Below are 17,110 nucleotides of genomic sequence, written 5' to 3'. Positions count from 1 at the left end.
TTTTCGCGCTGTTAAAGTCACCCTTAAAAGTCAATTTCGGTAACTTTGAGATTTCCGAAACTTGAAACTTGACATACCTTCACGCAATCGTTCGTTTGAGCTTTAGAAATGCAGCTTTGTACGTAGAAAGGTTCTACGCGCTTCTGGCGGAGCGGAAACCGCTAAACGGGTAAAGTCACAGAAACGGACTGAAAGAGGATCGTCGTTCGGTCATGACAATTCAAGTTTCAAAATTGTTAATCCATAGTGCGCATTCTGATCTGAAGTCTCCCGGCTATGAGGGAACTTCGTCTCTGGCTTTGATAAGTAACGGCCGACGTGACCGGCGGCGGGACGAGGGAGAGGGAGAGGTTGTATAACGACGGCACAACGACGGCATATGTGTGCACGTATAAAAGACATACTCACCGTTAAGAACGTGGACCGCGACGGTGGTCTTGGCTTTGCCGGGCACCATGCAACTGTAGTTCCCCGCGTGCCTGGGACTGGCTCTCTCCACGATGAGAGTACTGACGATCACAAGGATCTCCTTGCCCGACGTGATCTCTGTCGTTCTGTTCTCGCTGGAAAACGAAATCGAGCCGTGAGTTTCTATCCGCGAGTTTCTCTTTCCTGTCCAATTCACGTTCGTACTACGAACGGAATACAGACATACAGGCTGTTCCTGTGTCCGTTTGGCTACGAATTTTTTAATCAATCTGAAGTCTATACTCTTAATCTTAAAGTCGATAACATAGAAATTTTATTTGATACTATTTTATTACAAAACTTAAAAAAAAATAACTTTACAGATTAAATAAATAAAATAAATTTTCTTTTCCTCTAATGCCTTAATTAAAATTCTTAAGTCAATTTCAAGATGTCGTCAATATAATTTTGATATCTATTCGTAGATTCTCAAACGTTGTTATTCATAAATTATTATACCCTGACATTTTTGTTAAGAAAATATCAACTTTATATAAATTTACAAAAATAAAAAATTACGAGGAACTTATAGAATACCTTGCATATATACGTTATCGTTAAGTAGCTACGAAAAAGAGAAATAGAGATAATTTCGTTGAGTGAACATAAAATGATGTTGGAGGAGAGATTCTTAGTCTGCTACATGTCGGTTTCGACCAGACGTTGCCCGCCGATTTAATTAAGAAACTCGTTTCGGGACTGAGCAATGAATTTATCGTGAGAGCATATATTATTTGAATTTAGTATACTTCATAGACACAGATAAAGCCAATATAGAGCGGAACTAAAACTTCGTTATCCGATATGATTTGAAGATATTTATTTTTTTTCATGCATCAAAATTTTTTAAAATTGAAATTTGTATTTATATTAATCGCGCATTTGATTACACAAAAACGCTTCTTAACATTTTTTTTATCTAATCTTTATCGCATCAAGTTCATAAACGTAATAATTAAAAATTTATATATGTTTATATATTTTAGAAGTAAAAATAGATAAATAAGAGTTCTTAAAATTTCGTTTGAAGAAAATATCATGCAAAAAAGAACTTACAATTACATATAAAATCTTTTTTCAAGGCTGATGTCATTATTACAGCAACGCTAAATCGTTCAGAGACATATATATCTCATACTTTTCTTCATAAATTTGGTATCAGAGAGCTATCGATATGAAGTGTTTATAGAGTACACAGAGATGTTCGTTTCTATGTGGAGGAGAAATTGTAGAACTGTAAAGTAGCTATAGGGTACGATCGTGTTTGCGCCGAGCGTGAATATTCGCCTATATTCCAAGCGTGCATTTTAACGCCTTATTGCTTCGAGTTTCTAACAGAAAATCTATGAAGATTATTATTTTTAGTATATACGAATAAATAATATTTCAATATTTTTTTTACAAAATTGCGTCAATAAAAGAATCTATATCCACACATATATATAATCTATATACGAATGTAGATATTTTGGAAAATTTTTATAAATAATTGTGCACTCCAAAATTTATAATCAAAAATAAGTATAACACAATTTTTTATTTCAATTTATACATATAGGAGAATAATGAAGAAATTTTAGATTTCAATTATCGTTCAGAAAAAGCAAAAAGCAAAATGTGGAAGATCGAAGAAATAATGGGACCAGGAATTTCCCTTTTGAAAATGTAAATTTCAAGCAAATCTCGAGGCGCTTACCTATACTAACTTTGTTACGATTTGAGAATTTAATAAAAAATCTGCTTTACGCTAGAACTGCATGCAATAGAATTGTTCGGGAATAGTTACAAGACGTCATTTCTTTCTTTCTTCGTAAGACTGCGCAAAGTCTTATGTCACATTAAATTAATTACAAAAAAATTTGCGACGATATTATATTCATTTCTATTTTTTGCCAATAATATATTTTGTATTAAATCGAATAGATTTAGATTTAAAACCAAACAATATAGAAAATACCGAATCCTTTCTAATACATTTCTGAGATTTCTAACACAAATTTTTTAGTTTCTTAATTGATATTATGATAAAAAAAAATCACGACTGTCTTCGCATAAAATCTTCACGAATTTAGTGCTAAATGTGAAATACAAGTATGGCCATAAAATGCTGTTTATAAAAATATAATGCTATTTATATTGTATAATTGTATAAATAATAGAAAAGATAGAGAATAGAAAGCACAGCAGGGTTTTAGACAAGTTTTTAAAGAGACGCAACGGTAAATGCGTTATTGGATAGTCTAAGAAAAACTTATTTTCTGAAATAATACGATCTATAGAAGGAGCAATCGCAACTATCGAAACTATCCTAAATCGGAAGACAAACGGTCGCAATACGCAACGATGGTTTGTTTCAAGCACTTACCTAATGTCCTCTGTAAGTGTCTCGTCTCCTCTAGTCCAAACGACGGACTCGTTGAGCGACTCGAGCACGTCTCTTGCCTCACACCTGAGCCTGAGAACACTTCCTGCCTTCAGATGCCTTTCTTTGGAAACTATACGTCCAGAATCATCGCTGATCGTCAGAGTTGGCGCTGTGACATAGTTTAAAACATGATCAGTCAGCATTGATTGCCACATATTTTTTTCGAGCTTGCATATATATATAAGCAATAATTTAAATAAATTTCAATTTAAATTCTCATAAAATTATTGCGTAATAAATATGACTGCCATGCTTTTTAATGAGCAATCTTTGCATATAGTAAATAAATACGTATATGTATTTTTTTTAGTTAATATTTTGCATAATTCACACACACACAGATTTGAATAAATTGTATTAAAAATAAAAAACGCGCGCACACACACACACACACACACACACGCACACACACAAAACTTTTATATAATAATTAAATAATGTAAATTTATATCATATTGATATCAATAATTTTTATTAAATCTAATAAAATATTATTGCTTTCGTCAGCAACATTTTGAGAATAACTTGGACGCAAGATTTGAGAATATATTTTTATTCAAACATAGTAACGCAAATGCAAAACGCACCTAAAAAATATCGGACAGTTACAATAGAAACATAACGCATATATCGAGACGCTTGTTCGAAAAGACAAATGTGAAAAAGTGCAAGGGAAAAATTTATTGCAACCACCCATGCTTCTCACCCGGAAATTATTTACTGAAAGAAGAAGGATATGAGGCATATAACCTAGCATATAACATCTACTTCCGCTTCAGTTAGGCGAACGCGAAAGCAAAACGTATCGACCTGCGGTTACATCATCCATATCGATAAAAGCTGTCGGCAAAAAGCTTTCTCTCCGATGCACCGGACGTCCGCTCGCGCGCGAGTTTTCGTGCGAGGAAATTGGGAACGGATTGTTCGTGACCAGATGCGTAAACGCGTCTCGAAAACGTGTGCCGATTCGACTTTTCTCCCGTAGCTTGCGTAGAATTGGCACGTTTGCGAAAATAGAGTCTCAAAAGAATAGCAAGCGAGCCCGTTGTTGAAATTCAGTACAACCGTCCAACAAACGATTCTCAAGTCGACTGCTATGCAAATTTGATGATACCTCTCTCTCTCTCTCTCTCTCTCTCGTTCCTTCTCCGAATGTTTCGCTTTTGTTCTGCCTACATGTATATATAACATTGGACCCCGTGTGACCACTACGTTATTTTTAGGAGGTGTGACCACAACGGGTTAAGCACAAAAGATTCCTATCTACTTGATTGTTTATCATAATCAGTCATGATTCACTTAATATGATTTATATTTTCACATGTAAAATTATATTGAACGTTGGAAAACTCTAAACGTAAACTAATTACTTTACCATATAAATTACTCGTGAAATTCTTATTTGCGTTTAATTTATGTTCAAAATTGACTATTTAATATTTGTCAGAGATAGTCAGACTAAGAATCCAAGTAAATATTAAAAGAAAAATTTTCAATCATTCTTTATAACTTTAATAACCTTTAATAAAAAATAACGAGAATGTTCTATTGAGCTTTTTCTTCTTCAATTAAATGAACGAGAACGCTTTGATGAGTACATAACACTACGGTACTTTTATTAAGAATGAATATCTTGCTTTAATTAATTCAAGGAATCTTTAATTTTATAGATATTTTCGATATTAATATCACATCATCAATGTCAATTAAATTACAAAGAAAACGATAATGAAACAAATGTGGACGAATCAATGGCGCGAATAATTTAAAATCCAAAGTTTATGATAAAACGAATGAATCGTTTATCAGATAAAGATAACTTAATACAATTGATTACGTAAGTACGAGTTACAGTAGGATGCTTTCAACGCACTTGCTGAAACACTCAGGCAATCCCTTGATTAATGTCCACGATACTGGGGATGCGACACGGCGAAACCACTTAGAGTGAAATGAAGCTGTCAAGCAGGAGACCTAGCTCGATACATGAGTGCCTTTGTGCCGGTAAAAGCGAGAATTCGAAAGAGAGAGAGAGAGAGAGAGAGAGAGAGAGAGAGAGAGAGAGAGAGAGTTAAAGGGACTCGATGGAATGTGCTTTAACTACCTGATGCACTTTGGCGATGGATCTTATGCCGAGCATAATACTGTCATTAAATTTCTTCTAAGCATATAAAGTTCAGAAGTATTCATTACACAGATATTTATAAATTGGATAATTAACGTATAATATAACTATTTTCATTATACAATTTATAAATTTAAATCTACCCTAAGGCTTTTAAATAATAAATATCTAAATGAAAAATCTTAGAAATAATAACAAACTGATATCTTGGAAAAAGGTATCATCGTAAAACACGTTCAACGGTCATATCAGTGCTATCATATGACGACATGATAAATGTTTTCGTATAATAAAAGATACACAAATAAATTACTTAAATAGATGGGACGGGCAATTCATCATGCTATATCAACCAAACTCCGCATCTAAATAATCACAATATATTGCAGATAAAAAATTTATTGTATAAATGCGATCATTAAAAACTGATAAAAAGCTTAATATGAATTTGACGGATCTAAATTAAGGACAGATTTCGCGAAGAATTTTCTTCTCTACTTTCGACAAACGTAAAACACCTACGGACTGTTGAGCGTTCTCTTTACGATGATATCCGTAATGACCATAGTAATCGCATCTTGATCGTGCATCTAATGCGCGGATTCAATTTTTGAGTTGTCGATTAACGTTCACGTATACCGTGCTCCGGATTCAGTCTAGCAAATAATCTCCGTGCGAACGACGGCTGTCATTCTCACTCGCCGTTGAAACTACCGGTTCGCGGTCGCTCACGGCTCCCTTTTTTAAGCTTAAGTAATTACGTAATATCAGGCCGAGGTCGTTGACATTTTCTAACTTGCTCGGCGTTAAAAGCTTTGCGGGATATCGACAGTTCGGCTCGCGCTCGCGCGCGCGAACGTTTTCGGGCGGATTTTCTTTTCCGATGAGAACAGACGTTGCGGAATTCGATGGAGAATTTAATCCAGTCCCAAACGGAATTGAAGGAGAAAAAGATTGAGAGAAAGAGAGGGGGTGGGCAAAGGAAGAGAGGGACAGAGATAAGGAAAAAGAGAAAGAGATATATATGGAAGGAGAAAAAGAGATATCGAAAGAAGAACTGCGCGCACGTCTGTATAATTTCTTTTGGCGGATCATTTTTTAAGCTCCTTTGGGACGAATAGTTAGAGGGGAAAAGGGCGACGAATGCGAAGAGGTGGGCAATCGGTCGCTTGCTCTCCCTGGGGAAAACGCCAAAGTCGAAGTTGCTGGAAGGATAGTATTATTTAAATTGGATTTCACGATTCCGCGCGACTTCGATCTACTGTCCGCGCTCGAACTTCGTCACTTTTTCGTTCCCACGAGTTTACGCGCCGCTTATTAAAATCCCTCATGGCCGGGGGAATGAAGCCGATTCCAGAAGAGACATTTGGGAAAGTGCAGCCACCGCCGCGGCACCTTAAAGTTTGCTCTTTATCCGAAACTTTGTGTCGCGAGGAGTCTAAAAGATGTCAAAAAGACGTCATAATTTTTTAGCATTTCTTAAGATGTCTTTTACATATATTTTTGCGTTTATTTGAACCAGGCAGAAGAGTTTAATCCTTTTAGATCCCAGTGTCTGTTTATTAACAAAACTTGTTAGTCGATTTGATAACAAAACTGTCGATCAATAACTTTTAATAAAAATTTAAATACCCATTACAAAATTAAAAGTAGGCCTCAAAGAGCTTGTGCGGTGCTCTCATCAATCTGATTGAGTGTATTGAAACGCAAGAGCTGCAAAAATATTTCCTGCGGAATGTCGTCTATTTCAGTCAAATAAAATCGAGAATTTTATTTTTTAGATGCAGCTGCAAAAATATGAATGGCATCATTGAAGGATCGGGATATTAAAGCATTGCGGATTTCTTGTTAAACCATCCAATAAATACTTATGCGGCATAAATAATTCCGGTATAGTCAGTCTTTATCTATGCCTTCAGCGTAATTAATTCCGTACCGATCCATTAAACGAAACGAATTTTGCCGAACTAATCGTGCACCTGGCACAAGTATACTCGAACAATTCCTTTTCCACGCTGTGTTCATGTGTTAGACAAAGTGGAAATTATAAAATACCGCGCGTCGTTCAACATTTTCCGGTTATTTCAAGTAAAACTTATTATATCTATTTTTCCGCGTTTAAATAATTTTCACACAATTAATTACGTTTATCGAGTAAAATGTCGGAATGCATTTTTTGATATTATTTTTGTAATCAAGTAGTAATTGAATTAAAAACTTATAAAGACGTAATAAAACCTATGTCGCGCGCGCGCGCGCGTGTTACACAAGATTTTAAATAATTATTTTAATTTTCTTTTTCTTATATGTAGCGTAAAATATTTTCAATTGCCAATAATAGATTAAATAATAATGATGATCAACGAGATTATCATCTGTACTTCCTCTTTTTTCTACCATCTCTTATATAAAAGTTTAAAAAAGTTCCTAAAAATTCAAGTTATACTTTTTATATAAAAAAATAACTTGTGAAATATTCTTAATAAATTAAATATGTATACATATCACACGGGATAAGTGTCAAACAAAATATAAATATAGATAATTCATAAATATCTCACAAGCCTCTAATTAAATTAAAATCGATAGAAAATCGATAGATGAAAAATAAATATTTATTGACATTATTAATGCAGAATATACATTCTGCATGTCCTTTCAATGTTCTTTGTAACAAATATGTATTTATAGATTAATTTCATAGTGAGTAGTGAATTCTATAGCAGTGCACCATTAGCAAAATTGTTTACATTATATTTTATCTCAGATATTGTAACATTTAATTATACTGACAGTATATTTAATTAAAACAAATCAGAAAATAGAGAAAAAAAGTGCAAAAATAAAACATTGAGGAAAAAGAATAACAAAAAATTTTTTAAATAAAGATGTGATCTTTTTTAAGCAAGATAAGCAGTGTTTGCCGCACAAATCTTGTAATTTATAAAATTTGGGTAATTATAAAAAAAAGGATAGAGAATATCCTCTTATAAAAGATTTTCTTGCAAAAACAAAATAACTTTCAATAAACGATTTAATAAATCACTTGATGCGAAGACATGTGTCATCATAAATATCATCGTGGCTTTCATGATATAACAAATGGAGTCAGATGAATACTGGTTCAACTTTAATATTAATCATATCGATGATCGATGGATATCTCGCATGATGTATCTGTCTCTTTACGATTGATCGTTCATTTTAGAAATATTCCGGCTATGTCAACTATGTAGTTTCATAAAGTATAAGATTTGACAAACGCGTATTTTGATTATTTTACTTTATGGATTAAATCGAAAATCCGCCGATATATTATAGAATATTTCACAAAACCTTCATCAATCTCTTAAGCATACCTATTCTCTAACAGAAAAAGAATTCTGTTGTTCACAAAGTTTTAAAACGTGCAATATTAAATATTTCAGTAATCAAACGTTAGTTTAAGCAAAATTGGCTTAAAATTATTCAAAGAAGAAACTTCAATTATTACTTGTAATATTCCCGAGCACTTAATTTAATAAAGTCTTCGAATTTTCAATGATAATAAATTCTATAATTATCGTAAGCAATTCAAATGTTTAAATAAATGTTTTATAATAGCATCCAAACACATATTTTTCAAATATAAAATATATTTGACAAAATTATTTAAAATAAAAATATACATTTATATGCCAAAGTTATATAGTCAAATTCGATACTGATCATGCTATGTATAAAGAATGAAAAATATTCCAATCGTTAAAACCAATAGCGCCCAACAAGAGAAAAATTATTTTTATACCACAGTACGATGATTGGTTTTTCTGAGTGTCTCTCGTTCGCGATATCTTCGTTCTCTTTGAAATTAAGCGTTTAAATACGCTTCGTATTAAAACATAGCACGCCACAATTGTTACGCGAATACTTATTTGACCGTGTTCGCTCTGTATGTATATGTATATTTTGATTAAATTTTATGTCTGTTCAATTGCAAGAAGAAATTCTTCTTCTGGTGATACTTTTCTCACAATATCAATAATAGACTAAAAAATTATTTCAAAGCTAATAAATTTAAAACTAATAAAGTTAAAAAACCGAATTAGTATTTCGTTAAAAACTATCTTTTTATGAAACATTCTAAACCTTCTATGTTTTTATAAACATAATTGTTTTTAAGCATAAAAATACATTTTCCCATTTGTTAAAAAATTCAATAATAATTCATAAAACAATTAAAGATTAAACATGTTCTTAAATTCAATGGTGACGTTACACGGAACTTAATGGATTCTTGTTATTAATTTCCACGTAATTTACGATAACTTCCGATAACGTTTGTTGATTTTTCAACCCCTAAATTTCTTTGCCTGCGCGATAAATAAGCTCAGAAGAAATATGTTTGCTTTCTTTATTCGCTCTTTGTTTGCGTGCTCCTTAATAAGAGCCATTTCGCGCGTCGCAGGACTTCGTGCTCGAAGTCGCAGCTTATTTAGCCAGCTGTAAAAACAGATCACATTTCCGCGCTAAAACTAACTTGCGCAAAAGCTGATTCACGTTGCGCAAAGTAACTATCACTAGATTTGTCTTCTGATTCCACTCTTCAAGTCAACAACAGGAGACAAATCCTATTTTGTCATTAACTTAGATAAATAAGATTTTTGGATATAGCTATATAAATTAGCAAATGCTAACTAATTAATTAGCTCTATCATTTATTTATATAAATAAAATAAATAAAGGAAGAAATACACTTGATGCTTATTAAAACCTCATAATAATTAACACGTTAATTTTTTCGTAAATATTAGTAATTCTCTCTCTCTTAATCCGTGATATTCACAATATATGCGGAATATTATATGCTCTCACGAAACTCTTCGACTATTCTCTGTTACTTGGTCGTCTTGTTTAATTTTGGGATATAATGGATTAAAACTCCGTTCATCGTGGTGAAACACGTATTACCTGTTCATCCTTGGACATTCAATTCATATGGGACGCTAACGAGAGTATCAAAAGCTCTGCAGAAGTGTTAATATTTCTCTAAGATATTATTCAAATTATGGATAAAAGTTTAATATTGCGGATAAATGTCTCGAAAATCTCGCGTGATTCACTGTGCGCTCGTTGAAAACACTGTGCTCTTTCAAGAAATCCTTCAACAATTGACTCTTTCCCTTGTTCCATATTTAATCTCGAGACATAAAACTACGTCTGCTGCGTCGTAGTATTTTACAATATGTTGAGTTCGTTACACAAGATGATAGGCGCGCGGGAGAATCGAAGAGAACGGACGGAAGGTCGACGAGTTTCGGTATATATTTTAGCAAAAGGGCGGAAAGAACCGTGTGAGGCGAGTCACCCGGGAAAGTAATTTCATCCCCACACACGAAGCGGATACGCACGAGCACTGGGACCGCGCCGCGGCACATAATGAAACGGCGCACTGCACGGTGCATTCAAATTTCCAAAAGTTCATTCCGCACGTTGCTCTACGACTCATTGCAGTTGCAACGAGGCCAGATTGCGTGATACGCGAGCCTCGCGGACGTCTTTTTTCCCCCTTTAATCTATTTTATTAGTTTTCTGTTTCCATCGTCGGCAATACCATATGCTGTCCGATTTATGTGCGTCTCACATAATAATAAAAAAAAAAAAAGAAATATATACACGTATAGGCTTACATAACGAAGTTTGCAGAAATCCCTTTTAAATAGATAAATAATCGCCATATTCACGTCAAGTAACATTTGAGTTCGCGAAGATATTTTATGAAACAAAGATAAAAAGTAGAGAAGTGAAATCTACTATACCATGTCCCCTTCGGATTGTAATTTAGATTGGAAATTTAATTAATTATTAAAGTGTTGATAGCGTTTGAAATATTGAAGTAATTGCAAATCAAAGGATTTATTTCTAATTTCAACGAATTAATATATGGAAAACTCACATGTAAAGCGTATCGTAAGAAATAGAACGATGAGAAATATATTGTACAATTTATAAATATTATAATAAAATTTAAAAAAAAATATAAAGAAAATATTAAGAAAATATTATCTTTAATAATGTAATATCGATTCTTCGTTTACCTATACGTGCTATTTATAAAATAAAAATTAACGCATTTTAATAATTTATAAGTACATTTTGATAAATAGCAGAAAAATACAAAACATATATACGTTTTGTAGAATACCTTAACAAATTACACTAATAATTATATCACATACGCATATATTACAAAATTATTAAAAAAGAATGGCATCTAAATAGATTCTCCTCAGAATTCCAAGTCACATTTTTCTAGTTTATATTCGAGAATCGCCGCATTATTTCTTGATCGATTCGGCCACAAATCGACAATCGACATAAAAATGAAGATCCATCGTAAAACGATGAAATGTGCGGACGATTCCCTATCGAACTAAACACAATTGATGCGCGCGATTGACCTTAAACCACGAAAGCGATATTTTTTCATTAAGGCTTTCACGGCCTTTTCCCTCTGACATTTCGAAAAAATATTTCGCTGCAGTCGCAGTCGCTGTAACTTCGCTATAGAACGACGTATTATAAGTCATATCGTCGCGCGCTCATTTATTAACGAAAAGGGCAAGATCGATAGACGTAGAAAAAAACCGATACCGCAGGATTGCAAATTACGATCGCGATGATAGACGATAAGGAGGGTTTTGATTTGAGTAACGAAGAGATGTGTAATGACGTCACTCTCTATCCGGGTTTGTTCTGCCTTACTTCATTTCTGGAGGGGGCGGCTTTTGTTCACTCTTGCTTGCCGATTTTCCTCCGAGATCGGATCAGATTACCAGCCACGCTGAGGCGCTTTATCCCGAGAAATGCGGGTTTCCATTGCACCGAATCGGCGACGTAACGGGATTGGGGGTAACGACGAGCGATATCGGGGCTTCGTATGCTCTTACCCACGTTTTGTCCCCTTTCCTACCCCTCATTCCGCGCGTTCGCCCCATCTGTTCTTTTCTTGATTTAACATACAATCCAACCGGCCTCTTTCGTCTCTCTTTGGCGCGGAACAATTTCATGCCCGAAAGGGATTCTCTTGCGGCTCGCGAGAAGGGATGCAAGCAAACGATCCTTCAATTTATCCTCTTTTCAGGTCAAGACTTTTTAGTTTACACGCGCGACACGCTTTGCACGAATGCGACCCGAGTGCAAATTCTGCTCGAATTAATTAAGCTTGTACGAAGTGCACCGTAGATGAAGCGATGAATATTTCAAGTTGGTATTCCAACAGGTAGTGGTTAATGCTGAAGTAGAAAGTTTCGCATAGTGTACCCTTGTCTTTTATGACGATTAAAAAAGTCGTTATTAAATTTTTAAAGATATTAAGCTGGTCGGTTAAATTTATTACATTATATAAAATAATAAAATTTATATAACGTAATAAAATAATAAAATAATAAAAAAAAATAAATGAAATTTATATAAAACAATAATAAATTAAATTACCCATTCTAAAATTTCTATAGAATATTTTAATAATTTATATTAAATGTTTATTATATAAACTGCTATAGTTCTCTTTTATCAAAATTAAAGATGTTCAATACAATTATCAAAACTTAATATGGATATTTATAAATTTAATTGGTTAGACAAATCAAACTTCTAACCAAAACACTAAATATAATCTGATTGGTTGTTTTATTAAAGTATATAATAATGGAAAGAATTACGCGGTATTACAGTTCATGTATTTCTCTTCATCCGTTAAGATATAACAATTATATATAATAAGGCTTCAAAGAGTTTGCCCTAAATCGTTAATAAACACAAATATTACTGGATTAAAATTGTTTAAACATTTCTTGCTGAAAATATCACACAATTGCTAAAGCGTTATCGCTATCAAAATAAAATTTTAACTATGGGCTGACTTAAACTCACCCGTGACGATGACGTTGATTTTTTTAACCAGCGGCGGATGCGTGGCGACTTGGCACTGATACAACGCCGAGTCGCGCGGGTTCGCGTACAATATCTGCAATCTCCAATTGCTGGGATATCTAAAAATCAGAAGAGAAAAGACAAAATGGTAGAAAATGTTTGGACTGTAAGATTCGGCTGAAAAGTAAAATAAGCCACAAAGAATTTCCTGTCGCCACTGACACATTTGCAATTTACGATGTAGTAACTGGGATGTGAATAGAGGAAAATTGACATTTTATTTCCTAATAAAGGTCCCTAATAATATGCTCTCCTTGAATGGACGAAGGGTAATGTTACGGCGCGAAATCTCACGTTACAGCGTGGTCAATTCTGATTTTTATAGCACATAAAACGGTTGATTTAATCCCGGTGAAAGAAGACGAAAGAGAAAGCGAGGTTCCTCCGTCCTCGCTAACGGCAACGTCCCGAGCTCATCCCGACGATAGTAAAAATCAACTGAGATGATAATTCGACGCTGACGAGCGATTACGCGGTTGGCTGCCTAGACTGCCGCGAATAATAACGAATTATAGTAATAACGTTGACAATTTCGTCGCTGAATTTGCACAATCGCGCTGTAATACCCCATGAACTCCTAATTTTAAAAATAATAAAATTATGCGACAAGATGTTCTATAGCCTTGGCTATTTTTTTGTAAAGTCGGCGTAGTTAAATAAAGGAGGTTTATTACGACTTACCGAAAATTGAGACTGATTCTTTGGTCGTTGCTATACGGCGTTCTGCCTACTGTCAACAGACGAAAGAAGTCCTTATTATGCTGTAACCAGGTTACCTGCAAACAGGAAAAAAAACAAAATTATTGTTATCAGAGTAAGTCTTTTCATTAAGGAGGCTCTTACCCGGCTGCTCTAATCAATGTAGCAACCGAAAAATTATCATTAATAATTGGTTATAAAATTATCGGAAAATTAAATAAAAAAATAAATAATTATTTTTACATAGTGTAAGAGTAAGTTATATGTTCTATTAGTGTAAATATTAAAATTTATACAATAAGTCAGTTGACTACGTCAGTGCTAAAGAGCAGAACATGCGCGTGTCACAACGTCGTCTGTAGCAGTCTGCAGCTAAGTGAGGTGTAGCCGTGTAGCGTTGTAGCGAATGATGCGATGAAGAGATGGAGCCAAAAGAAAGATATAACGTGAGAATGCTGAGAGGGAAAATGAAAGGAAAATTCGCGAAAATAAAGGTTGTCAATGCGCGAGAGAATAATGATGCCGCTACCATACAGCGCAGAGAAAAGACATGTGCAAGTGAGGTTAGAAACTTCGCGCGATTTTGACACTCGGAAGATCATTCGTCCTAACCTCTCGTACGTCATATTAAAACTACAATATCTTTTATAACTAATCGTCAACACCAAGTTTTCTTCTTATCATTAGAAAGATTATTATTTTAACTACAATTCCTTAGTTTTTTGTTTACCTGGCTCGCAAACTTGCCAAGAAAATACATCACTTCCGGTAAAAATTTTAGTGTTTACCATATGCCCTGTGTTAAAAATGCGAATTTCAATACTGATATTTTTACAGTTTTTATCGTCAACCTATGCTCAAGTTTTGGGCATCGGTCCGTTGTGGTTCACTTTACAACATATATTAATTTCATAAAGATCTGTCATATTATGATCGAGGTAAGAGCCTCCTTAAATCGTGACGCGTTATATTTAACCTTATTGTTCTTTCTTCTCTTCAAAATTAAGTATCACACAATACTTTTTATATCTCTTATGCAATTACTCAAAGATATTCATATTCTTCAAGCAAGTACTATAATCTTCGAGACAATGAAATACAACGGAAATATATCTCGAGAGATTGCGTTGAAAATTAATAATTCCTTTTGCTCTTAGATTTCCAAAAAAGGCATTGCAACGAGCAATTTCTGCGGAACTTCGTGTATGTCGGCAATAAATGCAGACAATTTACGCGGAGCTCCGTATTCGCCCAGAGAAGTGTTGATTTAAGGCTCGTCTACACGATATGATTATTAGATAGTACTTTTAAAAAAATTAAACGATATCAAACTCGTAATGATTAGCTTCTTTATGAAAGAGATCGAGCAGCTGTGACAATTTAATTATTTCGAGTTTACTTTAAAGATATTTGCATAAAGAGAACTATTTTTTATTGCTTCTTTTGTCTTTTAATTTTACGAAAAACTTTTTATTAAGTTCCAGCTAATTTTTATTTGATTACTGTCGAATATTCAATAATTCGATACGTCCATGTTTCTGAAATTTTTAAATACAATATCACAACTTATATAATTAATTTGTGGACAGAGATAAAGATTTTGAAGTTGATTATAACTGATTTTGTAATCGTTGTAGCAAAATTAAAAATTACATAGTGCAGCAAAGCCTTTATGCAATCTATAACGACGTTTCCATTGTGTCCTCTTTCCGCTTTCAAAGCTTTCTCTCGAGATTCGACCTCATTCTATATACGTGTCAACCGGACGTAATAACGGGATATCACTGGACAAGTTATCACGGTTTGTCATCGCGGATAAAAGTGTGTCTCGCGAAAACTTAACGTCTGCGACGGAAACATTAACCGTCCGAGAGATTTCGTAAACGCGCCGAATTATGTTATGGAGAACCTCTCGCCGAAAGGAAACGGGGAAAATAATTTCCGGGCGAGCCGCGGACGGGCCCTTATGCGTTTCGCCCAAATTAAATTTCGCGTGTCGCCGGAGAAGAATATGCCATTGAATTCAAAAGAATATCGCTTCGGTAGTTCTTATTTAACATGATGAAATTATTAAAGGGTCAACTTTTGTTTAAGAGAAGATGGCGTAACGCAAAGAAGGGGAACACGCAAAAAAACCTTTAACTAATTGGACTTTTATTAAATTTAAATATTAAAAGTCTGATGCGTAACGTACCTCAAGATTTAGTAGATGCAGTAAATATCTATTTTAACTTCGTTATATTTTCTGATTAAATGACAGATTAAGTGACGGTTGAATAAAAACTATATCTTTATTTTTATTTGAAACGTTTAAATTAATCTCACATACATACGTGTGTTTCATATAATGCATATAATTCCGTTTCTCCTGTCATAAAAGTATCAAGTTAGATAAAAAATCAGAAGACATTTTAATTGAATCTTATTTAAAAATATCTTAATCGAAAAAAGATATCTTAATCGAATCTTAATTTGAAACTCATAACGCTTTTTAGCTCGTCATCCTCACCTTTCACCTTTCGAGACAAAGTATAGGTATTTTTGAATCCGAGATATCATTCAGTATAGTTACAATGCGTTTCTTGTAATAATGCCTGTATTATATAGGAATTACTCTACTTAAAAGTCATAATTACAAGTAAACATTTAACGCAAACAAATATTTCCTCAAGTAACCATTCGTCGCGACGCCTTAAGTAGCCGTTTTACCGAAAGGAGACGACTTGGCGAACGGCACGGGCGATATCTCATAATTAAGTTCCTTTCGAGTTGTTTGCTATTCGCGGAGCGCGCACACCACACGCACATAACGCGCTATATTTCTCGTACAGCTACTTAGGCGACATCCACGCGACACGCATACACGCCTCGCACTCAGGTCGCACTCGTTTTCGTTCCTTGGCATACTACCATCCCACCGCAATCGGTTTCGCATTACGTATTCTATACGGAATATGAATCCCGCGGGAATCTCGAGCGCGCCGCGTGTCTCGGAACTTCAAGCCGCCCGAGCGCGACGAGGAGCAAATGCATGGACATAAAAATCACGGGGAGAAATGGACAGGGAGGTACCGAGAGGAGGCACTGATTGAAATGCGAAAACTTTCGTAACGACAAGACAGACGAGAGCGCGTACGCGCGGCGGACACTAACAAACGATGTTTGCAATTATAATTTGCGCCTCCGCTTACTCGCCGCAGCATCTTTCCCGTACCCTCGGCTTTACCTTCTCGATCGTTACGCTTTTCCCTCGATTCGCATTATTTGAAAGAGAAAAATGTGCGGTCTTTCTGATTAGACTAACAAAGTTAGTCTAATTTGACAAGATAAAATAAATTTACTGCAAGTTGTAGCATATAATAGTGGAAACTTTTAAAGTGAGATAAGAGAATTAAAGAGACTCGTATAAGTAAATAAAT

At 34.4% G+C, this 17,110-nt stretch overlaps 1 protein-coding gene across 9 annotated transcripts in view; it reads right to left on the bottom strand.

The window, feature by feature from the left end:
• Window positions 1-17,110, bottom strand: part of LOC143895503 (uncharacterized) — a 257,055-nt gene that overhangs the window by 50,803 nt on the left and 189,142 nt on the right. For 5 of the 9 annotated variants that reach the window (XR_013256344.1, XR_013256345.1, XR_013256343.1 and 2 more), the window contains exons 6-9: window positions 13,674-13,768; window positions 12,933-13,051; window positions 2,834-3,002; window positions 409-563 (exon numbers count right to left, since the gene is read on the bottom strand). Coding sequence is in view for 5 of the 9 variants with exons in the window: in XM_077402674.1 (XP_077258800.1) it covers window positions 409-563; window positions 2,834-3,002; window positions 12,933-13,051; window positions 13,674-13,768 (538 nt within the window). In the remaining 4 variants the exon portion in view is untranslated. Of the gene's footprint in view, window positions 1-274; window positions 564-2,833; window positions 3,003-12,932; window positions 13,052-13,673; window positions 13,769-17,110 lie in introns of those variants that run through there. The other 4 variants (XM_077402671.1, XM_077402670.1, XM_077402673.1 and 1 more) reach the window with 1 other exon arrangement.

This window comes from Temnothorax americanus, unplaced genomic scaffold (genome assembly GCF_048541705.1).
Source record: "Temnothorax americanus isolate GAGA-0224 unplaced genomic scaffold, ASM4854170v1 Scaffold16, whole genome shotgun sequence".
In the NCBI taxonomy this organism is placed as follows: Eukaryota; Metazoa; Arthropoda; class Insecta; order Hymenoptera; family Formicidae; genus Temnothorax; species Temnothorax americanus.
The sequence above is the reverse complement of the archived record's forward strand: the minus strand, read 5'-3'. Positions and strand labels throughout refer to the sequence as shown.